General features: G+C 42.7%; 1 protein-coding gene across 3 annotated transcripts in view; it reads left to right on the forward strand.

Moving 5' to 3' along the window:
- Positions 1-12,925: 12,925 nt before the first annotated feature.
- The window catches only part of MSRA (methionine sulfoxide reductase A), a 389,488-nt gene continuing 376,182 nt past the window's right edge, over positions 12,926-26,231 (forward strand). For all 3 annotated transcript variants that reach the window (XM_081237519.1, XM_081237517.1, XM_081237518.1), the window contains exon 1: positions 12,926-13,359. In XM_081237519.1, the coding sequence (XP_081093645.1) occupies positions 13,284-13,359 (76 nt within the window). In that variant the 5' untranslated portion in view covers positions 12,926-13,283. The remainder of the gene's footprint in view (positions 13,360-26,231) is intronic.

Below are 26,231 nucleotides of genomic sequence, written 5' to 3' on the forward strand. Positions count from 1 at the left end.
CTCTCTGCGTGATGTCTGGTATGTTCCAAATCTCTTTAGATTCAGCACTGATAGTTGTAGACAAATTAACACTGAGCTTAGTTTTAGTTTTGGATTCAGTGTGCTACCTGAAGTGGGTGAAAGCAGTTGAAAATGTCGTTAGATTTCAAACACAAGAGGCGTGTTTATGGGGGGCCAGGACAGTGGGTGTACGTAGCGGCCAGAACAGTGGTTCTCCAAGTTTGGTGCCTGGACCAACAGTGTCAGCATTCCCTGAGAATTTATTAAAAATGCTAAGTCTCAGTCTTCTCCCAAACTACTGAGCTCGACATTCAGGGTGGGGACAGCAGGCTGTGTTTTAACAAGCTCTCCAGGTGATTCTGGTATATGTTGAAGTTTGAGAACCACTAAGCTATTCAAAACCATAGCAGCTTAAATAAAATCAAAGTTCATTTCTCGCTCATGTACTAGCCTATGAATAAGCCATCTAGGGGTGAAACAGCAGCTCTATGATGCCGGGGACCTAGGGTCACTCCACCTGGTCACTCTGTTACTCTCACAATGCGGCATCCATCACTTGGTTTGCAGTGGTTACTCCAGGCTGCCTCTCACACCTGCATTCCAGCTAGCAGGAGAAGGGCCAGAAAGAGAGCCTGGGGATTATCACGTCCGGTGGCTGTAACTTTTGTGGCTTGAGGTGCGACAGCAAAACTAGCAGGACTTTCATTTTCCTTCTTCACAATTTTACGGGCAGAAGGTGCGTTCTTACCGAAGATCTTTGCAACCTCAGCATACGAGTTTCTTCCTTTCTTTGTTAAGTCGAGAACGTTCACCTTTTCACTTAAAGGAATTATTTTATGGCTTCTCTTTGGCATATGTGAATTGCCAACATCACTAGTCTTGCCCTTTGGGGCCATTATTAAGTAAAATAAGGGTTACTTGAACTCAAGCACTGAGATACCTTGACCGTTGATCTGATAACGGAGTCGGCTACTAAGTAACTAACGGATGGGATACGCCGGACAAAGTGATGATACACGTCCCTGGGGGATGGAGAGGGATGGCGAGAGTTCATCCTGCTACTCAGTACAGCACACAATTTAAAATCTATGAATTGTTTATTTCTGGAATTTTCCGTTTAATATTTTCAGAGCGCGATTGACTTCAGGAAATCGAAACCTTGGAAAGTGAAACTGTGAATAAGGGGGGGACAACCGTATTGTTATTGTTATTTCTATTTTTCCTCTTAAAACTCAGTAAAATAATCTCTGCAGTAAATTAGCATACTTAAGACAGCTCTAAATCTTCTATAGATAGACCATAAATAAGGCCATGTGGTTTTAACTCTGCCAGTGTAAAGTGGCGTATTAAGCTTTCTGTTATTCATTTATAAGGGTGTCTCTGCCTACTTAAGTGGATTTTTATAAAAAGACCAAAAAAGCCTTATCTCAGTTTGAATCCACCAGGGCGTCCCTGCAGTTATCCATGGTTTGATAAAGAATGGTGACAGAGCTGATACGCCTCTTGGAGGGGACAAAGCCTCACCCTTTGCATCATTTGTCCTTGAGTTCATTTTCCACACCTGTGACAGCTCTTTTTTCAGCCCTGGAGCATGGCCCCCCATATCCACGACCTGCAACCCTAGAGGTTGAGGATCTGTTGTCCTTCTCGAAAAGCCCTGCAGCCCTTTGTGTCCAGGGCTCTGCTGTGGAGTGGAGTGAGCACCCCTGGTTTGCCGTTTGGTGCCAGGGCTGGGATGTCTCCTTACTGCACTGAGGCCCTTGGAGTCCCGGGAAGGCTGGGCTCTTCCGTATGCACCACCCGGTTGGTGTCTTGCATATGGGGTGAGTTCAATGGTATTTACTAAACAAGGGAGGGTTTCAGCAGAATCTGCATGTAGGGGCATTGCAAAAAGCACATTTAAAGCAATACATCAAAAAAAATCATTTAACATATGTAACTGAGAAGCAGGTATGTTCTCAATAACTTAGTTAAATGTCCTACCCCTACCTTATATAACAAGTCATTTCCCAATTCCTACTAACTGAAAACGTCTTCATATATTATCTGAATTTTCAGAGAGTATGTTTTTCTTCCTTAGAAGAAAGATGAGATCAGTTATAGAAAACAGGGCAGTTAACATTTTCTGTACATCTGAGTCATTGTTTAAATTTTGGTCTCATTACATGGGGTTTATCAAAGCATGCAGAGCGGTAGCTGCCCTGCCTAGGAGTAGGAAGGAGTTACATAATTGGGGGAATTTTTTATTTCTCTTACATACATGTATGCATCCTACTTGTGGATGCACTCTGATATTTCTAATCTAGTCTAAGTCATTAAAAAACACATTGTTCCAATCTACTACAGTGATATCTTTTTTTTTTTGCAGTACGCGGGCCTCTCACTGTTGTGGCCTCTCCCATTGTGGAGCACAGGCTCCGGATGCACAGGCTCAGCGGCCATGGCTCACGGGCCCAGCCGCTCCACGGCATGTGGGATCCTCCTGGACTGGGGCACAAACCCGTGTCCCCTGCATCGGCAGGAGGACTCTCAAACACTGCAACACCAGGGAAGCCCCCCCCCCTTTTTTTTAATGTTTGTTTATTTATTTGTTTGGCTGCACCAGGTCTTAATTGGGCACGTGGGGTCTTTAGTTGTGGCATGTGGGATATAGTTCCCCGACGAGGGATCAAACCTGGGCCCCCTGCATTGGGAGCGTGTAGTCCCAGCCACTGGACCACCAGGGAAGTCCCAAGACTGTTTTCTTCATGCCCTGATGGCTCACTGTCCTAGGATATGCCCCAGGAAGTGAAGCACTGGCTCCCAAATCTTCAGAGTCTTCCCCAGTCCATTTGGAGGTTTCTAAGAGTCCATCCCCAAATTCATCCCAGGGTGGGAGAATAAGATCAAGATGTTTGATCTTCTTTCTCATCTCTTAAGTCATGGCCTTTACACTTTCTAGTCTAGGTTTTATTTTAAGGCCAGTCCTCTAGCTTTGGTTCTTATTATGTAAAATCAGTTGTGGGAGTTCCAAGAAAAGCCTTTCAATTCTGATAAGCCCTGTTTTCAAGAATATTGTCTCCTTATCTCACCATGAATTTTAAAAACACTTTAAAAGAAACAACAAGTATCTCTTTTGTGTCTAGTGGTTTCTGTGGGTCAGGAATTTGGAGGCAGATTAGCTGGGTGGCTCTGGCTCAGAGCCTCTTTTAAGGTTGCAGACAAGATAACACCTGAAAGCTTTATTGGGTCTGGAGAATCTGCTTCTAAGATTGCTTACTCACCTGGCCGTTGGCAGGAAGCCCCCACTCCTCACCACGTGGGCTCCTCCATTGGGCTGATTGAGACTCCCCATGGTGTGACAGCTTGCTTCCCCCAGAGGGAGTGACCCAAAAGTGACCGAGGAGGAAGCTGCCTTGTCTTCTGTGACTTCGTCTCAGGGGTCACACACCAGCACTTCCGTCTTGGTCAACAGAGACAAACGCTGAGTCCAGTGAAAATGTCAGGGGAGGGAAACTGGACCTTTAAAAGAATTTGTGGGAGGGCGGAGTCAAGGTGGCCGTGTGGGAAGACACCAGGTTAGCATCTCCCGGCAACTAGGGCACCTGCCAGCTGCTGGTGGGGGACTCTGACGCCCAAGGAGACGAGAGGAGCCCCCACGTGAACTGCTAGGATATGGGGGGACAGAGGGGAGAGGACAAGTGGAGGCCAGACAGGATCAGTGCCCCTGAGGCTGGGGAGATCAGGAGAGGCGGGTGGGAGGGGCCCTCTGGGAGGAGCAGGAGAGGAGCGGAGGGCCAGTGCCCCGCTCACTGGAGCCCAGGAAGCCTGCTGGGCTCCCAGGTGAGGTCCCCTGCCCTCTGAGACCAGGAGTGGGGGGCACGCCTGCCTCTTCTGTCCCTTGAGCCGAAGCCCCACACCCCCCAGCCCCCAGGGCCTTTTCCAGCCCTGTGGGTCCTAAGCATTGGCCCCGCCCACTGCCCAAACCTCGCCCGTGCTTAGGTCCCGCCCCCCAGCCAAGGCCTTTTCCCCATTTTTTTTTTTCTTTTTTTTTTCTCTTTCCCCTCCTCTTTTTTTTTTTACTGTGGTGGTACTCTTGTACCTTCCGGTTGTTGATTCATCTCTATTTTAATTTTTATGTTATTTCTAACATATCTGTTAGTTTCCTACTCTAATTTTATTTTTTCTTTTGTTATTGTTCTCTCTTTTTTTTTCTGCCACCCCATGCGGCTTGTAGCATCTTGGTTCACAAACCAGGGGTCGGGCTGAAGCTCCCACGGTGGGAGCTCCGTGTCGGAACCACTGGACTAACAGAGAACCTCAGACCCCAGGGAATATTCATGGGAGTGAGGTCTCATGGAGATCCTTATCTCAGCACCAAGACCCAGATCTAGCCAACAGCCTACAAACTCCAGGGTTGGAAGCTTCAGGCCAAACAACCAGTAAGACAGGTACACAATCCCACTCATTAAAAAAAAAAAAAAAAAGATGGCAAAAAAATATGTCACAGAAGAAGGAGAAAGGTAAAAAGCTACAAGACCAAATAAATGAAGAGGAAATAGGCAATCTACATGAAAAAGAATTCAGAGTAATGATAGTAAAGATGATCCAGAATCTTGGAAACAGAATGGAGGCACTGATTGAGAAAATACAAGAAATGTTTAACAAAGATTTAGAACTAAAGAACAAACAAACAGAGATGAACAACACAATAACTGAAATGAAAAATACACTAGAAGGAATCAGTAACAGAATAACGGAGGCAGAAGAATGAATAAGTAAGCTGGAAGACAAAATGGTGGAAATAACTGCCAACAAGCAGAATAAAGAAAAAAGAATGAAAAGAATTGAAGACAATCTCAGAGACCTCTGGGACAACACTAAACACACCAAACATTCAAATTATAGGGGTTCCAGAAGAAGAAGAGAAAAAGAAAGGGTCTGAGAAAATATTTGAAGAGATTACAGTTGAAAACTTCCCTAACATGAGAAAGGAAATAGTCACCCAAGTCCAGGAAGCACAGAGAGTCCCATACAGGATACACCCTAGGGAAAACCACACCAAGACACGTATTAATCAAACTAACAAAAATTAAATTCAAAGAAAAAATATTAAAAGCAGCAAGGGAAAAACAAAAAATAACATATAAAGGAATCCCCATAAGGTTATCAGCTGATTTTTCAGCAGAAACTCTGCAGGCCAGAAGGGAGTGGCAGGATATACTTAAAGTGATGAAAGAGAAAAACCAAGATTACTCTACCCAGCAAGGATCTCATTCAGATTTGACAAAGAAATCAAAAGCTTTTCAGACAAGCAAAAGCTAAGCGAATTCAGCACCACCAAACCAGCTTTACAACAAATGCTAAAGAAACTTCTCTAGGCGGGAAACACAAGGGAAGAAAAAGATCCACAAAAACAAACCCAAAACAATTAAGAAAATGGTAGTAGGAACATACATATTGATAATAACTTTGAATGTAAATGGATTAAATGCCCCAACCAAAAGACACAGAATGGCTGAATGGATACAAAAACAAGACCCATATATATCCTGTCTATAACAGACCACTTCAGACCTAGGGACACATACAGACTGAAGGTGAAGGGATGGAAAAAGATGTTCCATCAAATGGTAATCAAAAGAAAGCTGGAGTAGCAATACCCCTATCTGATAAAATAGACTTTAAAATAAAGGCTATTATAAGAGACAAAAAAGGACACTACATAATGATCAAAGGATCAATCCAAGAAGAAGATATCACAATTATAAATGTTTATGCACCCAATACATAAGGCAAATGCTAACAACCATGAAAGGAGAAATCGACAATAACACGGTAATAGTAGGGGACTTTAACACGCCACTTACACCAATGGACAGATCATCCAAACAGAAAATAAATAAGGAAACACAAGCTTTAAATGACGCAATAGACCAGATAGATTTAATTGATATTTACAGAACATCCCACCCAAAAGTGGCAGAATACACTTTCTTCTCAAGTGCACAGGGAACATTCTCCAGGATAGATCACATCTTGGGTCCCATCTTGGATCACATCTTCAACACCCACTTACGATCAACCTTGGAAAATTTAAGAAAATTGAAATCATACCAAGCATCTTTTCTGACCACAATGCTATGAGATTGGAAATCAATTACAGGAAAAAAACTGTAAAAACCACAAATACATGGAGGCTAAACAGTGCACTACTAAATAACCAAGAGACCACTGAAGAAATCAAAGAAGTAAAAAAATACATAGAAACAAATGACAATGAAAACAGGATGACCCAAAACCTATGGGATGCAGCAAAAGCTGTTCTGAGAGGGAAGTTTATAGCAATTCAATCTCACCTCAAGAAACAAGAAAAGTCTAAAATAAGCAATCTAACCCTACACTTATAAAAACTAGAGAAAGAAGAACAAAGAAAACCCAAAGTCAGTAGAAGGAAAGAAATCATAAAAATCAGAGCAGAAATAAATGAAATAGAAACAAAGAAAACAATAGCAAGGCTCAATAAAGCTAAAAGCTGGTTCTTTGAGAAGATAAACAAAGTTGATAAACCCTTAGCCAGACTCATCAAGAAAAAAAGGGACAGGATGCAAATCAATAGAATTAGAAATGAAAAATGAGAAATCACAACTGACACTGCAGAAATACAAAGGATTATAAGAGACTACTACAAACAACTATATGCCAATAAAATGGACAACCATGAAGAAATGGACAAATTCTTGAAAAGGTATAATTTTCCAAGACTGAACCAGGAAGAATTAGAAAATATAAACAGACCTACTACCACAAGTAATGAAATTGAAACCATAATTAAAAATCTTCCAACAAACAAGAGTCCAGGATCAGATGGCTTCACAGGTGAATTCTATCCAATATTTAGAGAATAGCTAACACCGATCCTTCTCAAACTCTTCCAAAAAATTGCAGAGGGAGAAACACTCCCAAATGCATTCTACAAAGCCACAATCACCCAAATACCAAAACCAGAAAAAGATATCACAAAAAAAGAAAATTATACACCAATATCACTGATGAACATAGATGCAAAAATCCTGAACAAAATACTAGCAAACAGAATACAACAACACATTAAAGGGATCATACACCATGATCAAGTGGGATTTAGCCCAGGTACACAAGGATTCTTCAATATATGCAAATCAATCAATGTGATACACCATATTAACAAATTAAGGAATAAAAATCATATGATCATCTCAATAGATGCAGAAAAAGCTTTTAACAAAATTCCACACCCACTTATGATAAAAAATCTCCAGAAAATGGGCAGAGAGGGAAACTACCTCAACATAATAAAGGCCATATGTGACAAGCCCACAGCAAGCATCATACTCAATGGTGAAAAACTGAAAGCATTTCCACTAAGATCAGGAACAAGACAAGGATGTCCACTCTCGCCACTCTTATTCAACATAGTTTTGGAAGTCCTAGCCATGGCAATCAGAGAAGAAAAAGAAATAAAAGGAATACAAATTGGAAAAGAAGAAGTAAAACTGTCACTGTCTGCAGATGACATGATACTATACATAGAAAATCCTAAATATGCCACCAGAAAACTACTAGAACTAATCAATGAATTTGGTAAGGTTGCAGGATACAAAATTAATGTACAGAAATCTCTGGCATTCCTATACACCAACAACAAAAAATCAGAAAGAGAAATTAAGGAAACAATCCCATTTACCACTGCAACAGAAAGAATAAAATACCTAGGAATAAACCTGCCTAAGGAGGCGAAAGACTTGTACCCAGAAAACTATAAAACACTGATGAAAGAAATCAAAGATGACATAAACAGATGGAGAAATATACCATGTTCTTGGATTGGAAGAATCAATATTGTGAATGTGACTATACTACCCGAAGCAATCTACAGATTCAGTGCAATCCCTATCAAATTACCAATGGCATTTTTTACAGAACTAGAACAAAAAATCTTAAAATTTGTATGGAGACACAAAAGACCCTGAATAGCCAAAGCAGTCTTGAGGGAAAAAAGCAGAACTGGAGGAATCAGACTCCCTGACTTCAGACTATACTACAAAGCTACAGTCATTAAGACAATAAGGTACTTGCACAAAAACAGAAATATATATCAATGGTACAGGACAGAATGCCCAGAGATAAACCCATGCACATATGGTCACCTAATTTATGGCAAGGGAGGCAAGAACATACAATGGAGAAAGGACAGCCTCTTCAATAAGTGGTGCTAGGAAAACTGGACAGCTACATGTACAAGAATGAAATCAGAACACCACTTAACACCATACACAAAAATAAACTCCAAATGGATTAAAGAGCTAAATGTAAGACCAGACAGTATAAAACTCCTAGAGGAAAACATAGGAAAAACATTCTTTGACATAAACTACAGCAAGATCTTTTTTGACCCACCTCCTAGAGTAAGGGAAATAAAAACAAAAATAAACAAATGGGACTTAATTAAACTTAAAACCTTTTGCACAGCAAAGGAAACCATAAACAAGACAAAAAGACAACCCTCAGAATGTGAGAAAATATTTGCAAATGAAACAATAGACAAAGGATTAATCTCCAAAATATACAAACAGCTCATGGAGCTCAATATCAAAAAAACAAACAATCCAATTAAAAAATGGGTGGAAGACCTAAATAGACATTTGACCAAGGAAAACATACAGATGGCCAAGAGGCACATGAAAAGATGCTCAACATCACTAATTATTAGAGAAATGCAAATCAAAATTACAATGAGGTATCAGCTCACGCTGGTCAGAATGGCCATCATCAAAAAATCTTGAAACAATAAATGCTGGAGAGGGTGTGGTGAAAAGGGAACCCTCCTGCACTGTTGGTGTGAATGTAAATTGATACAGTCACTATGGAAAACAGTATGGAGGTTCCTTAAAAAACTAAAACTAGAACTATCATATGACCCAGCAATCCTACTATTGGGCATATACCCTGAGAAAACCATAATTCAAAAAGACACATATACCACAATGTTCATTGCAGCACTATTTACAATAGCTAGGACATGGAAGCAACCTAAGTGTCCATCGACAGATGAATGGATAAAGAAGATGTGGCACAGATATACAATGGAATATTACCCAGCCATAAAAAGAAACAAAATTGAACTATTTGTAGTGAGGTGGATGGATCTAGAGTCTGTCATACAGAGTGAAGTAAGTCAGAAAGTGAAAAACAAATACCGTATGCTAACACATATATATGGAATCTAAAAAAAAAAAAGGTTATGATGAACCTAGTGGCTGGAATAAAGATGCAGATGTAGAGAATGGACTTGAAGACGCGGGGAGGGGGAAGGGTAAGCTGGGACGACATGAGAGAGTGGCATGGACATATATACACTACCAAATGTAAAACAGATAGCTGGTGGGAAGCAGCTGCATAGCACAGGGAGATCAGCTCGGTGCTTTGCGACCACCTAGAGGGGTGGGATAGGGAGGGTGGGAGGGAGGCTCAAGAGGGACGGGATATGGGGACATATGTATGCATAGGGCTGATTCACTTTGGGGTATAGCAGAAACTAACACAGTATTGTGAAGCAATTATACTCCAATAAAGATCTATAAAAGAAAAAACAAATCTGTGGACGTATTTTAAACCTCCATAATAATTAGTATATCTTTTCAGATAACTAACAACACAAGGTAGTACAGGCTATGTGCTACCCGAGTGATGCAAGTGGTGAGTGCTATGGGGCAGCCTAGGCTCAATGAATAATCCTGTTTCCTTGTGCAATCAGGGAAGGTTGCACAGACAAGATGAGTCTTGAATTGAATGAAGAATAAGGTCAGAAAGCCAGAAAGAATCAGGCAGGCATTCCAGTTGGTATAGACAGAGTGAATCAAGTGGGAGGGAGGTTCCCACCTTAGATGTCAAAGTCCTCAGACTATTTACTCCATGTTACCTCCTCTAGTTTCCCATCCACCACCATCCACACTCCCGACCTCCACCATCTAGGCAGTCTTGGAAGTTTCCCTTTTGCAACATTTGATTAGACTGTGCACCAGTGACTACTCTTCTCGCCCCCACCCCATTCTTTTTCCAAATAGATTTTAGTATCCTGCTTCATCATTGTACACCAGGTGTGTGGGGGGAGAGAGTGGGAGGAGGGAAGAGACACCTCATTTTTTTAGTTTATTGGTCACTGGATCATGAAGAGTTACCTGTAGACCTGTAAAGGATTGCACATCATCTGTAGACTATGGACTTTGAAAGGGATGCAGTACCTGCTTGGAACTTTAAAATAGGGTGTGTCCTATATGTCAGACGAAGGGGATATATTCATATATATATATATATATATATATACACACATATATACACATATACATATACATATATACACACTTATGGATATCTCGATGGCCAGAGGAATGGACTGTAACAGAGTTGTCCACCAAAGTACATCCTTACCTTCTTCCTTTGTTACTAGAACTGCCAAGTGTTAGCTGGATCTGTGGTTGCCCAGCTACAGAACTTTACCTCCTACCTTCCCAACAGTTAGATGTGGCTGTGTGTCTAACCAGGAATGAGGAGAAACGACATGTGCTACCTCTGGGACACACTCCTAGGACTACTGAGATGTGCACCCCTTTCCTTTCTGCCTTTTTGCTGGGCTAAGATACAGATGCGCTGCCAGGTTCTGGGATGGTGGTTACATATGTGGATAGCAGTGCTGCCCTCCTAGTTCTGGACCAGTACATGAGAGAAAAAACCAAAACAAAAACTATCTTGTTTCAAATATAATACCTTTGGGTTACAGCAACCTAATCTGTATTCCAACGAAAAGCTAGGCCTAGTTTTGGAAAAGAGTATTAAATATTTCTTTCTCCAAGGGGCAAACCAGAGCCATTCCTGAACACATGGAAAAGAAACTTTTGCTATTCTAAGTCAACGTTTTAACCCAACTTAACCAAATACGTAATCACTGTACACTTAATTTGAGCCAATACAGTGTGAGATATTACGGAAGAAAAGACATGGTCCTGCTCAGTGCTCTATTTCTGGATCGTTACATAATAGAAGAAATAAACTTCTATTTTGTTTAAACTGATGTATTTTGGGTCTTTGTTATACCAAAGAGGATGCTTAGACTGCATCCTAAAGAACATACATTGTTAGAATTTGTTGGAAAACCAGAGCATAATCACAAAAATAACACTTCAAAGCAGTGCGTGCCCAATGGGGAATATGGACAAAAAAAGACTCTCTCACTGTGGAGAAGCTCAGAAGGGTTTAGGAGATTCTGAAGAAAACGAAACCTTAGTGATGAAAATGGCATCACTGAAGGCAGGAATATTAATTCTCTCCTAAACCAACCAACCAACCAACCAACCAACCAGCCAACCAGCCAACCAAGCAACCAGCCTCAATGTAACTTTTCTCTCAACTATTCTGGTAAAAGAGATAAGAAACCCCTGTTTTATGAAAAAAGGTATTTTTTTCTTTTAAAAATTAAAAAAAATTATAATAATAAAAGTAACACGGCCATGGGAATACTTGAGAACATTGTAACAATATGTACCATTTCAAACCAGAAGTTTAAAGAAAGTGATAACCAGTCAACCATTACCATGAACAACAACAAAACTGCAAACATTTTTTCAATTTTTTTCTAGTCTTTCTTCAGTGGGTGTGCAAGGGGAGGTGTATGCATTATTATACGTGTACTACATACTACACATATACATACTGTAGCATTGTTGTGGTTTCTTAACATTATGTAAGTACTTCTTGACATGAAAAATTCTTCCGTTTTTTTTTTTTTTTTTGTGTGTGTGTGTGTGTGTGTGTGTCACGTGGGACCTTAGTTCCTGGACCAGGGATGGAACCGGCGCCTACTGCAGTGGAAGCGTGGGATCTTAACCACTGGACTGCTGGGGAAGTCCCCAAATTCTTCAGTTCTTAATTTCATACAATCAACCACAAAACATAGAAAAAGAAAACACAGACTATTTCCTTTGACAGAAGAACGATCTTACGACCTAGAAGGGACACTTTGTAAAGCTTTCAGGAAAGGCCTGTAGAACCTACTTCGTATAATCTCCTGGCAAAACCAAATAAATCGGAAGTAAAAACCGAGGCACACTACACAGACAGAGCCCGTATTACAAAATAGGTTTTAATGTTATCTGTCTGGCCATATTCTACAATACAGTAGGTCTAATCCTCCTGTCCTCAGGTTACAGTCCAGACCACATGAACACAAAGAGGTAACTAAACAAGATAGAGAGGTAACTAAATCCACTGGGGAGGTTGGCTCAAATCCTTCTCATTTCTCTGGGTGCTAATCTGAAGTTCCTTCCTTCATGAGACTATCCGCCCACTTTGGCAGAACATTCGTGTAAAACCAAAATTTCACATATGCAACTCCCAAGTCACCCATCTGCCTCCACCCACCTTATTTTTGGGGTTGAAAATCTGTCACAGGAGCAAATGTTACGTCCCATGATTTGAGAGCCAAGAATGATCCAATAGAACCCTTAAGTTCACCTGCACTGCGTTAATGGGGTATCAGTGCCTTGCTCCTATTTTTCCCCCTTGTGTTTATCAGTATATTATTTCTATGTGTGTGTGCATATAAATATGTGTATATAAAACATTATATTGAATTATCTTTCCTATTAACTGTTTGAAAGTTGTGCTTAGTTTTCACTTTGGATAATCATCTTTTTGATAATTTATCATCATAATGGCTACAGTGGTAACAGACATAGTTACTAGTTTGTAAGGTAGGTAGTCGTACAGCTTACTGGGCACACCGAGCAATTGTTAAGGAGGTTGTGAAATGCGAACGAACTTCAAAGTCAAAAGCCGGGCATTGTTTTTTTGGCCCCTGCCGCTTCACGTACTTTGTACCGCCATTAGTACACTAGTCTTCCGCCCGGGAACTTTGCACCGAAGGGGAGCAAGGAAAACTCGCAGGTGCCTCCCCAGACCCGGCCCCACGCCAGGGCGAGAACACGCCCTCCGTCCCGGCCCGCCCGGCACAAGGCTGAGGTAATCACTCGATTCCAGGGCGGGGGCAGCACAGCCCGCCGCGTACGTGCCCCCGCTGACCCGCCCGACCGCCGGCCGGCCAGTGCACCCCGCTCCCGTCGCCCCGCGCCGGCCGCCCACTCCGCAGCGGCGCCTCGGCTCCCGACCCCGCCGGTCCGCCCGGCGGCCCCTACGCCAGCCACCCGCCCACGCTCGCCGCCACCAGGACGGCCCGCCAGCTCTTCCAGAGCCTCTTCTCCGCCCGGAGAATGGGTAACTCCGCCTCCAACATCGTCAGCCCGCAGGCGGCCCTCCCGGGCCGGAAGGAGGCGATCGCCGTAGCGGGTAAGGACGCGGGCACACACCGAGGGCGCGGTCGTCGCCGCTACGCACGCGCATCCTCTGGCCGCCGGAAGGGAGCCGGGGGCCAGCCTCGGGAGGGTCGGCAGCCGGGGTTCTGCGCAGGCGCGGAGGGCGCTGGCAGGGGAGGGGGCCGGGGTTAGCTACTCCTTCTTTGTTTGTGTTCTCACCAGCTAAAACAACGCGAAACGCGTTGACTGGACCTACTTCGGTGGTATAATTCACCTACAGTGCAAATACCCCGGCGCCTTCAAACTTCGGGCGGGAAAAGCAATGACCCAATTTTCGCCCTTTCCCACGGTGTGCATCCCCTTTCTTTTTGGCACCGGCCGCTGGGATGCAGGCCACTTGCAGCGGTGCTGCAGCGTTGTGTTGTCACTGGAAGCAATGGAATGGTACAGAACGATGAATACTGCAGTTTTGAAGTTGTTTCTCACTTCACTGTCTGGTTGTAGGAATTATCCTCAGGATACCATTATCCTCCAGGCCTGTCCGGTTTCCCCCAGTTGGCAGGAGCTGCCCCTTGGCCCTGTGCTCCCGGGTTTGCCTGTGTGTGTCAGCCATGCAGAAGAGCTGTGCTTCCCAAACTTAAAAATAATTTTCCAATCTCATACCAATACTTCTGGATAATATAATATATATAAAATATAATAAAAGTGAAATGCTAGAAAAATGAAATAAAATGAATAAAAATGGAAGAAAATAAAATAAAAATGAAATGCTAGAAACTGCTCTAAAAGTTTCAAAAGCTTAACTCTAATTTCGGTCTCAGCCCCTTAGAAGGTTGCAGATAACACGTGTCCACCAACCTGAGGACCATACTTTTTGAGAAGTATTACCTTGGTGCATTGCTTCTCAGAGTGTAGTCCCAATGATATCTTTTAAATACGCCCTTCCGGTGATACTAATGCACTCGGTAGTTTGTAAACGGCTGCCTTAGAGGTGTTGGAGGATTAAGCAGTGATTAATCTTTTACATATGGCTCGATGCCAAGATAAATCCTGCATTTACAGTTTTCTAGGGATTCTTCCATCTTTCTTTTCCTTAAAGAATTGTTGAGTATATATAGGAGGAGGTCGTTCTGAGGGTCTGTGTATCGTACACAATATTCAGTATGAGAATGGAGAAGGTAGAGGTCTTTGGATTTGAGGCAGTATGGGAGCTGATGCTGTGTGACCTGTTTCTCATTCACCTACATTAGCAGTTCTATTTCCTTATGTCCCACATCACTTCACTCCCAACTCATTGATAGCCTTAAAAAGCTTATTTTATTTTTGACTCAAATTCAGAGAATGAGTTTTGAAAAAAAAATCCAGATTATCTTTAACTCTGTCTCTAAATTACATAACCCCATTATCTAAACTTTATTTATCTTGAAAGAGAATTCTCTTTTAACAAACTAGGATTCATAAATGGATATTTAAAGGCAATACTTCTCAATGCTGAACTTTCCCAGCTTGTATGAAACTTCCTCTTGACACACTACAGTGTCTGTGGTATGTCCTCCTAGACATCTAAAAACAAACAAACCAAAAACTCCTGATCAGTTTCCAAACTGGTTCAAGGTTAAAACTGACCACAATTTAGTTCTCCTCTATCTTAACCAAAGTCTTCCCACTCAATTCTTTAGTATATAAATGACACTTTTGGTAAAAGATTAACATGACAGAAACAAGCCAACGATTTCTTTTTCTATCCATCTAATAACTCTGACTGCAAAACCTCAGGACTTGGTTCTTGTCCAGGCTCTTCTGCCTTTTTATATAGCCATGCATACATTGCTATATCTGGACCAGTGAACTGTTTTTTTTTTTTGGTGTAGGGCCAAGCCTATAAGGCCCATGTCCTTTTTGTTCAGCTGTTGTAACTTCCACCCCCGTAAATACTTAAATTTTAGATTGTGGCCTTTCCTATCTCTACCCCTGGTACTGCTGCCTTGACAGGTTGCCGAAGGTTCTGATTGGCCCAAGAAATGGGCAGTGTTACCTCTTTGGTGGGTTTTCAGTGGCTGTAAGATAGAAGCTTAGGGACTTAATATTATTGTTTTGAAAGTTAAATTCATCTCTACTCCAACCTCCAATCTGTTTAACAGCTTTTCACCTTTCTATATTACCTTTGTCTATGTCTGTTGTTATTTGCACCCTACCCTTAGTTAATTTATAAAGGTACCATGGTGTCAAGAAAAATACTAATGATATTTTTATTTTGTTCTAGAACAGGATGCACTAATTTAAAAAATTCATATGGGAAAATAAGCGGGAACAGTTAATGTTAACTGTAAAAGAAGAACAAAGAGGGGCAACTAGCCCTCGCACATAGTAAAAGTGAAGCTTAATAATTTAAACAGTGTGGGACTGGTCCATGAATAGAGAGGTCGATAGGAAGATCAGAATTCTTAAATACGTATGAGAATGTAGCATATGATACAGGTGACATCTCAAATCAGTGGGGAAAAGATGGAATATTCAATAAATGGTTATGGGACAACTGAGTAGCCATATGGAAAACAAACAAACAAACAAAAAAACAAAAAAAAAAACCCCACTGAAGTTGGATCTGTACTTCACATCTTAAAGCAGGATAAGTTCCAAAAGATATATGTTGATGATAGCTCACTCTTATTGAGTGTTTACTATATGCCGGGCACTGTAGTAATTGATTTACATTTACTAATACGTTTAATCTTCACAACAACCTGAGGAGGTGGTAACTGTTATTATCCCCACTTGTAGGTGTGGAGACTGAGGCCTATAGAGTTCAGGTGACTTATACAAGGTCATATAGCTAGTAAGTAGTGGATCTGGGATATGAATATAGGCAGTTTGCCCCTAGGGTTTGTGATCTTAACTACTGTTTTTTCATTTAGTTAAATGTAAAAAATGAAATAATTTAAGGATGAGCAAGGGAGAATTCCTTTAGAAAGGAAAGCCTTTCTAACCATGACTTGAAAATCAGAAGACTTAAAAAACTGATAAATTAGATCACAACAAAATAAAAATCTTCTGCAGGCAAAAATTATCGCAGGCAAATTCAAAAGACAAACTGGGGTAAATATTTGCAACTCATATCGTAGGTGAAGGACTAATCTCCCTAATATATAAGAAGCTTCTAGAAGATAATAAGAAAACACCAACATCCATTAGAAAAATAGACAAAGGTTATGAGCAGTTTACAGAAAAGGAAGTATAATTGGCTCTTAAACATATACAAAGATGCTCAGCTTCATTCATAATGAGGAGAATGCAAGTACCATTTTTCATTCTTCAGACTGGCAAAAATCCAGAAATTTGATGATACACTTGGTTGGTAAATCCTTAAGGAAGAAGACACTCTTGTACATAGCTGGCAAGAATGTAAATTGGCTCAACTCTTATGGAAGGCAGTTTGGCCGTATCTGTCAAAAATTTAAATGTGTATACCTTTTGACCCAGGAATTCAATTTCTGGGAATTTATCCTACAGATATACTTGCATTCGTGCCAAATGATGACTGTACCAGGTTATTCACTGCAGCTTTTCTTGCAGTAGTCAAAGATTGGAAACAACCCAAACTCCCATCAATAGGGGCTAGTTAAATTAATTATGGTTCATCCTCACAATGAAATATGCAGCTGTAAAAAAGAACATGGAATATCTATATGAATGGGTATGGAGAGATTGCCAAGATATAGTGTTAGGTGAAAACTGCAAGGTCAGAACAGTGTTATTTGTTAAGTTTTGTGTGAACAGGGAGGAAAATAATAATATTTATGCACAAAGAAACTTTGGAAGGATAGATAAAGTAATGGCCACGGAGAGGGCGATGCAGTGAGCTGATGGTGGAGGGGAGACACAGCTGGGAGACTTGGCTCCGTGCTTTTTTTAAACTTTTGGTTCTTATAATGTGACTGCATTATTGAATTAAGTAACTCCACTTTGAAGATGATCTCTTTCAGCTGTTTTTAGTCTAATTGACCACCTTTCTATCATCTTTTTTTCATCCCTATTTCAAGTTCTTTTTTTTCCTTTTTAAATTTTGCTCTCTTTTTCATGTCAAGTTCTGTTTTTCTTCCCCAACTTGCTTTTGTAATCAAAATCCACATTTTGGCGTGATCTAAAAATCTAAATTTAGAGGGTGAAATTGGAATAAGTTAATCCAAATCATTTTACATTTCATAAATATTCATTTTTATTGAAGTGTCAATTGTGGTGGCATCATTTATACAAAGAAAAGATCCTTGGGGACAAATTCCTTCCACTATTATGTAGAAGGCATTATGTGTATTTCTTTTATTTTGAGTGATGTACATAGACTTTTAAAAGAAAATCATGGAAAACAAATTTCCTTTTAGAAAAATTTTCACCAGTGTGTGATTAACTTCTAAATTGTAGGACACAGAGCTATTATCTCTCCTCTGCATCCTGTCTAAAGCTCTTTATTTTACCCTCTGTTTCAGAATCCTCAGTACTTCCCTGAAGTCCCTGGGATAAGGGTATTCCATATCTCCCACCATCTGACCCTTACCTTCCCAGCCTTTTTTCCTACTGTGCCCCTATAGAACCCCATCTTCTGGCTAGCATGTGTTTCAGTGTTTTGCCTCTGGAAACGTTCATGTGATTTTACCCAAGTGGGTTCCACGCCCTAATCTTTTCATTTAGTCATTCATTAAATGTTTATTAAATGCCTGCTTGGGTAAAATATTGTGTTTTCCATATATCCTTACCCTGCTCTTCCTCAAAACTTGCCCTGCTTGAATTCCATTTCTCCTATAAACCCAACCCTTTCCTCTCCAACCTAAGCAATCCCTTTCTTCTCTACTAGACAAATAGTTTTGAACTATTTTATGAATCCTTCTATCAGATCTTGCAGTGCTACTGAGGTGCTTTTCTGCTACCCCAGTTATTAAATCTCTGTCTTATTGTAGTAGGGGCGGGGTGGGTGTGCAGCCGTTATCACGAGACCTTTAGCGCATCAGTTAGAGGTCCCACTCTGCCAACAGTCAGGCTGACCGTGGTCCTCAAGGCAGACAGTGCAGTGAGAGGCTGATCGTGGCCGTTTCCCCGGAGCCCTCCAGGCCCTCCGGCCTTGGGGCTGGCGGATGAGCTGGGGGCTCGGGGACCGGCTGAGCGCTATGTCCCGCAGAGCCCCAGAGCCCAGGCCAGGGCTGCCTGCTGGCCGGGCCCAGGCCTTGAGGCAGCAGTGAGCCTCTCCCCCGTCCCCACCTCTGCCACCTAACGGGGGTGGCCGTCTGCATGGGTGGCAGTCCACGGAGGCCTCAGCAGCGGGAGTATACGGACACTGCCATCAAGGTAACAGCTTCAGCCAGCTTCAGCCTCTCTGTTCAAGTTTCAAACATTGGTCCAGCTGAGATCAGTTGTCTACGCCTAGGAGGTGGCCAGAGGTCAGGGTTAAGTGGCAAGGGCATTGCACGGCATTACTTCAGGTCCACCTCTGTGCTTGGGCTGTTCTCAAAGAAGGGCCGTTGTCGTGAGCTGGGAATTCACCTGATGGGTATTTGCTGCAAGAGGTATTACACTGATCCTACACAAATGATTCTCTCCAGTTTAAACGCAAAGCCTGAGGGCCGGCTGGATCCTGGGCGCCTTGCTCCCTCAGTGATGACGGCTGGGCAGGGTCTGGGGACCTGGCCCTGAGGGCGACGCCAGCTAAGATCTGCCTCTTTAGCCCGGCCTGGGCACTGGTGGGAGGACCCAGACTGGGTGCTGGACAGACATTCCCGGGCAGGGTAACCGGCCAGCGCAGGGACCCTCCTCCTCTCAGCCCTCAGGGCCTGGACCTCGGAGGGCGAAAGTTGAGCCTTGGGACCTTGCCCTCTCTTGTCAGGACAGAGAATAACATTTGTTTTGGTGAAGGTTTATAGGAACGTCGTGACCTGACGTGACCCAACCTCAGGAACAAAGGATCTGACACCAAGAAGTTTGCGACAGCTAACCACGTGCCTCCCTCACCGTTCCTATAAAAGGGCTTTGCTGAAAGCGTTCCGGGAGTTCGGGGTTTCTAAAGCATGGGCCGCCTGTCTCTTTGCCGGGCCCTGCAGTAAACCTTTCTCTGCTCCAAACTCTGACGTTTTGGTATTGTTTGGCCTCCCTGTGCATCGGGCACACAGACTTGTGTTTGATAACATTATCTCCCCATATGAGTGTGAGCTCCCCAGAAGGATGTCTGTCCAGAGTGGGGAGCCATGTTTCACTCCTTAAAGGGAAGGGCTGGACCATATTTGATACTTATTTTATTCTGTAGTCTGTAGCACTTCACAAAGGGTGCTGCCTGCCTGCATCAGGCACTCAGTAATGTTTTGTGGATATTGGGGGAGAATGTGGTTAATGCCTGAAAACAAAGACCAAAAAGGTGGTTTTTTTATGTGACCATCGTGTGACCAATGGTGACACAGAGAAGCTAGCAAAAACATAATATGTTTTATCCATGGGGTACATATTCTGAATTTTTTTCCCACTAGTGGTGGTGGATTTGTGCTGATTTCAGAATTCCCTCTCAATCACTCTTGTGACCAGTGGTAAACTTTTTGACTGGCCAGGATGAATGATGGGAAGCCCCTTGTCTTCACATCTCTGAGCAGGGACGTGCTAGGGACCTGCAGCAGCGGTGGGGAAAAGGGTGTCATGCTCAGCACAGCCCTTGGGGGGGGCCCGTCCTGCTCCCCTCTGGTTCAGGGGGCACAGGGGGCCCCTGTATCGGCTGGGGAGGGAGGAGAGTGACGACAGCTGGGTGAGGAGACTCAGCCTGTGACATGGGTCCCAAGAGAGCCAGCAGCCTCCAGGCCCTCAGCAAGGACCAGAGTGAAGGCCTCTTTGCCGAGCTTGGTCCGGCCCCTTCACAGACCCCAGTGGCCTGGGAGCTATCACCCCTGCTGCCTTGGCAGATGACCAGGCCCCTTCTCATACTACAGCAGCTGGTTCTAGCCCCTGCCATCCTGTGCCAGCCCAGATCTCGAACTCTGGCGCTGTACGAAAGACTGACTTCTGCAGAAGATGGTTTCAGGGTGTCAATGTGAGGAAGAAAAGTTGTGGATCTTCTACATCCTATGCTTTCATCTTTCTTCCCTCATAAATCTGCGGTTGGCCTGAGAGCATCAGAATATCTAATGTTTTATGAAATAGTAGCATTAGAGTACAAACTACTTCAGGGCAGGATTTTGTCTTATTCTTTGTGTCTGGAACACAGTAGGTTGACCATAAATATTTGCTGAATGGCTGTAGCATGTTATGTTGTGACCTCTGATGGGCAGGCCCCTCAAAGACATACCTGTGTTATGATACAGAATAGATAGTCAGTAGCTGTTTGAGTGGGTTCTAGGTACTTTCTCCATAAGCATCTTAGCTGTAGACATCTTTGCTGCAGAACTAACTGGCAGTTTTGCTGTGAAAGATTAAATAACTGGTTGACAATTTGGGGTTTGACAGTTTGGTTTTAACTGGTTGAAATGCGTTAGCATTCCTTCCACTCAGTGACATTATCGCTGGCGTTACCGAGCTGGCAGATGACAGTGACTTGCCCCAAGAGTAGGTTTTCTAGTTTGAAACACACTGCATTGGAGGAGGAAGAGGCCGAGGACCTCAAAGGCGCAGAGTTGAACCCACGTCTCCCATAGAACTTTGGAACGTCTATCAACAGACATGTGCCAACGTGCTAAGAACACGCAACAGAGTAGAGGCTTTCACAAGGCAACACAGCTCAGTTACAAATACGCATGCTAGTGTTTGGAAACTGGTACCTCTCTTAATGAAGGAAGAAATTTTAGTGAAAATTTGTCTGATGCTGAACAAGGAAATGAATCAACAAGCAAGAATAAAGTATAGAACGCAATGAATGAAAGACTTGGAAGACGAGTTTTCGGGTACAACCCACAAAGTGAAATCAGTTATTTGGGCAGTATCGCCATGAATCTACCTACACTTCTCATGTTTTATTACGTCCTTTTTAATGTCCCTCTTTTAGTTTTCATGATTTTATCTTTCAGGGCAAAATTGCCTTACGTCCAATTAGTTAACCCAGTGGAAATGTTTGTGGCAAAAATGCATCAGGGGGCTTCCCTGGTGGCGCAGTGGTTGAGAGTCCGCCTGCCGATGCAGGGGACACGGGTTCGTGCCCCGGTCCGGGAAGATCCCACATGCCGCGGAGCGGCTGGGCCCGTGAGCCATGGCCGCTGAGCCTGCGCGTCCGGAGCCTGTGCTCCGCAACGGGAGAGGCCATGGCAGTGAGAGGCCCGCGGACCGGGAAAAAAAAATTGCATCAGGCAACGTTGTCTCTGGCAAGAATGCTTATGATGAAAGCACTGGACACGGGTTGAGTAATGGAGAGGAGCATAGCACGTTGAAGAAGACGGGAAGGGTGGGAGCCTGAGGACTTGGGATTGCCACTGTTTGCTGGTTTCCGTGTTAATAGTTTTTCCTGTTATACCAGGAAACTGTATTACCTAGATAGCATTTCGACAGCCACATGGAAATGTATGTGATAAGGAGTGGGCCATATTGGAAGAATGGAGCATCAGTCCACCCTTGGTATGTGACGGCAGCCTCCTTAGCTGTCACTTCTTCCTTCCTGCAGCTCAGAGCATCAGGCCAGGCTCGGCTGCGCAGAGCTGAGTTTTCTCCATGCTGCCCAGACCTTTGGTTACGTCAGATTTCTAGTAGGCCGTGGGTTTGTCATCATGCGGCAGTTCAGTCATTTTAACTTGTGTCTATCTCCTCACCAACTTTTAAGCTAAGAGATGGTGAGAGGTTGGGAGAGTCTGACATCTGCCTTGTCTTTGAATGAGTGGAATTGGCATTTGCTGGCATCACCCCTGTCGTTGCCTGCATTTTTCTGCTTTACTCTTTGTACCGTCTTCTCCTGGCTGGCTGGCTAGCTTCTTCCCAACCACTCTCATCTGTGCATGGCTCCTGAAAGCTAGATCTCATCTTGCAAAAGTTCCGCTTCCCATTTCCAAATTCTTAGAGGATATGTATGTCCTGCCATAACCCCAAACTCAGTTCTAAGACCGAACTGACCATTTTCCCTTCAAAACACTGGATACGTATTTTAATTTCCCCATTGCTGTCATGGCACTACTCTCCCCCAAACCTTAGCCACATGCATCTTCGATCCTTGCCTCTGTATTTAAACTGGTCCTCTTCCAGTAAGTCTTGATTGTTCCTTGCCTTCTGTATTAGTCAGCGTTTTCCAGAGAAACAGAACAATATATATATAGCATGAGGGACTGGAGCACATGATCACGGAGGCTGAAAAGTCCAAGATCTGCTGTCTGCAAGCTGGAGGCCCAGGAGAGCTGGTGATGTGATTCAGTCCAACCCTGAAAGCTGAGAACCAGGGGAGCCAATGGTGTAAGTTCCAGTCCGAGTCCTAAAGCCTGAGAACAAGGAACATCTGATGGCAGGAGAAGATGGATATTCCAGCTCAGACAGAGAGAGTGAATTCCCCCTTCTTCCACCTTTCAGTTCTAATCCGATTGGATTGAATGAGCACCCACCCCCATATTGGTGGGATCATCTTCTTTACTCAGTGTACCAACTCAAATGCTAATCTCTTCGGGAAGCACCTTCACAGTACACACAGAAATAATGTTTTACCAGCTATCTGGGCATCCTTTAGCCCAGTCAGCTTGGCACAGAAAACTAACCATCACGCTTTCCTTGTTCACTGCTTTTCCCAGTCTGTCATGAGCACCACTACCAGGCATCTGTTTAAACCTCAGATTTCTATCACTGCTAAGAAAACAGCGGTAACTGTGTGATCTGGGTGATGACTTTCTTCCTCCTGGGGTTAGAAACGTTCTTTGACTTGCTGCTCATCTCAGCGTTCCTGATCTCTGCTTCCACCGCTGAGGCTGACTTCTACTCTTAGTACCTTCCTCTGGGAAGTTTGCTTTTTTCCTCACAGCCCATCTCAATCTTCCTGGGCCTTTCAAGGCTAATCTCAGTTCTCCCCCTTCCATGCTGCCTTTTTGGGGACTGTTTCAGCATAGATTGCTCTCAGAACTGGAGGTGGAGCTCAGGCTTTGAGGCCCTATTTTACACTTTCATTCCAGTGTGTCTTCTTAGGGACGTAAAGGTTGAGTTCCTTTAATGCATTTGGAGCTCAGAGATGGCCATTGTTCTCCCTTGCGTTTCCTGAACTTCTGACCTGGTTACGGTGCCCTGTGGGCATGGCCGGAGCTCTTGGATTACAGTGGTCAGGCTGCTTGGTCTTCTGGTAACTTCCTCTCTGGATGTCCTATCAAAACGTTCTTCCCATTTGGTGAGGTACTTGACTACTTTGATCATGATGCTGTTAAAATAAGCTGAGGCATATTAAAACTTTTAAGAGTCTATTTGAGCAAAAACTGATTGGAATTGGGCAGCATCCCATCCAGCTGATAGAAAGGGGCTCTGAAGAGCTGTACAAAATGAAAGATTTTTATAGCCAGAAGGAAGCGGGAACAAGGAAATTGTACTAGGCAGGGTGGTCATGGCAAGGTTACTTTCCTCTAGGGGATGGCAGGATGTCTGTCAGGCAGATTACCCAACTAGTGCTCATCAGGAGATTCCTGATTGGTCCTTAAACCATTTCTCTCTCATTTCTGGGAGACCCAAAACTGTAGCCAAGGTAAATCTTGGTTTGGTGCCGTGGGGCTTAGCGTAAGTGACTTTATTTGGGGCCTATTTTTTGTTTGTTTTTTTTGTTTTTAGACATTGCCAAATGCTTGATTTTACCTTGACCAGAGACTGCCATAGCCTCTGAACCAGCTGGGACCTCTTCCGTAAGCTGGATCGCTTCTAAAGTGTTGAATAAGGTTATTACCCTTCACAGAGAAAGACATGGTTCCTTACTTTCTGTAGGACTTCTGTACCATTTCATGTGAGCATATCTACAGAGTTTCTCAGCAGGGTATATTTCTGATCCACTAGCTTGTTGAATAAGTGTGTTAAATTTGCATTATAATACAGCAAAGACTGGTAGTAGTGAAACTGGAAGAAATGTAGAGTTACAATATGTTTTGATGACTATATTATCATTACATTTTTTAAAAATGAGGAATGAAATTCAGAAACATTGACTGTCTTCCCAGAGCATGTATATACAATGAATTCTTTTGAAAATATTACCATGGTAAGGTAATAACATTAGTGTTGAATTTTCCTCTGAAACTTTTTCATATTTTAGCTTTAATTTTTTTTTTTTTTAAATTTGTAGTTTACTCTTAGGTAATTTATAGTTTGCTTAGGTTAAACACAATGTGAAAAATTGAAAAGCCTTGTTCACACGAGGCCAAAAATTATTCTTTGGCCAACTGAAGAAAATTTGATATTTTAACAGACGTACTGTAGTTAGCAGATGAAAAGAAAACCACATTAGGGTTTGCCGAATGAATCAGCCAGCTTTCCAACAGAGTCCTGGAGAAAACACTGCATGGCTGCAAACCTCCCATTTCCTCATCTCTTCTTAAGAACCAATTCATGAAGAGCTACGTCATCTAGCAGGAAGCCCAGTGTAACAACTCCTGCTTGGTCCCTGGGGTTCCTGGCCCACCACTTAGCATTCCTCGCACACCGAGCTGTGTGCACTGGCACGAAGCAGCCACACGGAGCTGCCCGCTCCCCCCACCGAGGCTGCAGCCGGCCTGATAACAGCCCTGCTCACCAGCTCACCAGGGTCTCTCCCTGACAACCGGAGGCAGGTTGCCGGGAAACCACATCCCTCCAAGAGGAGACCCTGCACCCAACTGCCTCTGCGTGTAAAAGGGGTTGGAGGAGCCCCTTGCAGATAACTTTATTTTCAGAAATTAAAAAAAAATTTTGTTTTTTCTTTTTCGGGATTATGCTCATCCTAAGAAGTGCTGTGGATTTATTTTGATAAATGGAATAAAAGGGAATAATTATTTTCTGGTGAAAATTAGGTGTTGGATGAGTAAGATTACATAGCTGTTTGCTGCAGTAGTTTGGGGGAAACATATAGGAATGAGCTATATAAATTTAAATATGAATTTCCAGGGGCAAGATATGAACCAGGGGATTTATACGAATATGATGGAACTTAAGCTTTAACTATTTTGGTTCATTGAAAGCCCGATGATTATTTTTTTCGGAATAAGGAGATTGATTAAAGAGCTGGAACCTAGGTTTCTTTTTCTATGTACGTTTGCTTTGGAACTTGTAGGATGGTTGATAAACTAAATTGATATAATTAATAAAATGAAGATTCTCTACTGTTTACTCTCTTAGAAAGGAATCAAGGGGTCTTTGCTCTCAGCCTCTGGTTTCTCTTCCCAGGAAGTCTGGTAATAGGTTATTCTCGCTGGTCCTACCCCCAGTCTTGAGATGGCTTCTCTTTGCTTCAGGACCTTTGTTACTTAAACCTTAAATTTTTATTCATATTTTTGCTCAAAGTTTGATCTGTAAGTTTTTAATCATTTTTATCCTCTTCTCCCAACTTCCCAAGTAACCACTGTCCAAAACCAAGAGAGCATTCTTCAGTGCCTTCCTCCATATCCATAGAATGATATGTAAACACTCACATTATTTATTGTTGGTGTTTTATAAAAACGAATCAACTTATATTCTCTGTATCTCACTTTTCTCACTTAATAGTACATTATGGAAATATCTCCAAGTCAGCTGGTATATCTTAACATATTCTTTTTAACAATATTAATAGGCTTCATTTTTTGGAGCAGTTTAAGGTTTACAGAGAAATTGAGTGAAAAGTACAGAGTTCCCATATACACATGCCCCTCCTCCCCAAGTTTCCCCTGTTGTTAACATTTGTTTTAGATGGTACATGTTACAGTTGATGAGCCAATATCAATACATAATTATTAACTAGTCCATACTTTACATTAGGGTTCATTCTGTGTGTTTTGA

The sequence above is a fragment of the Mesoplodon bidens genome, assembly GCF_964165515.1.
Source record: "Mesoplodon bidens genome assembly, chromosome: 6".
NCBI lineage: Eukaryota > Metazoa > Chordata > Mammalia > Artiodactyla > Ziphiidae > Mesoplodon > Mesoplodon bidens.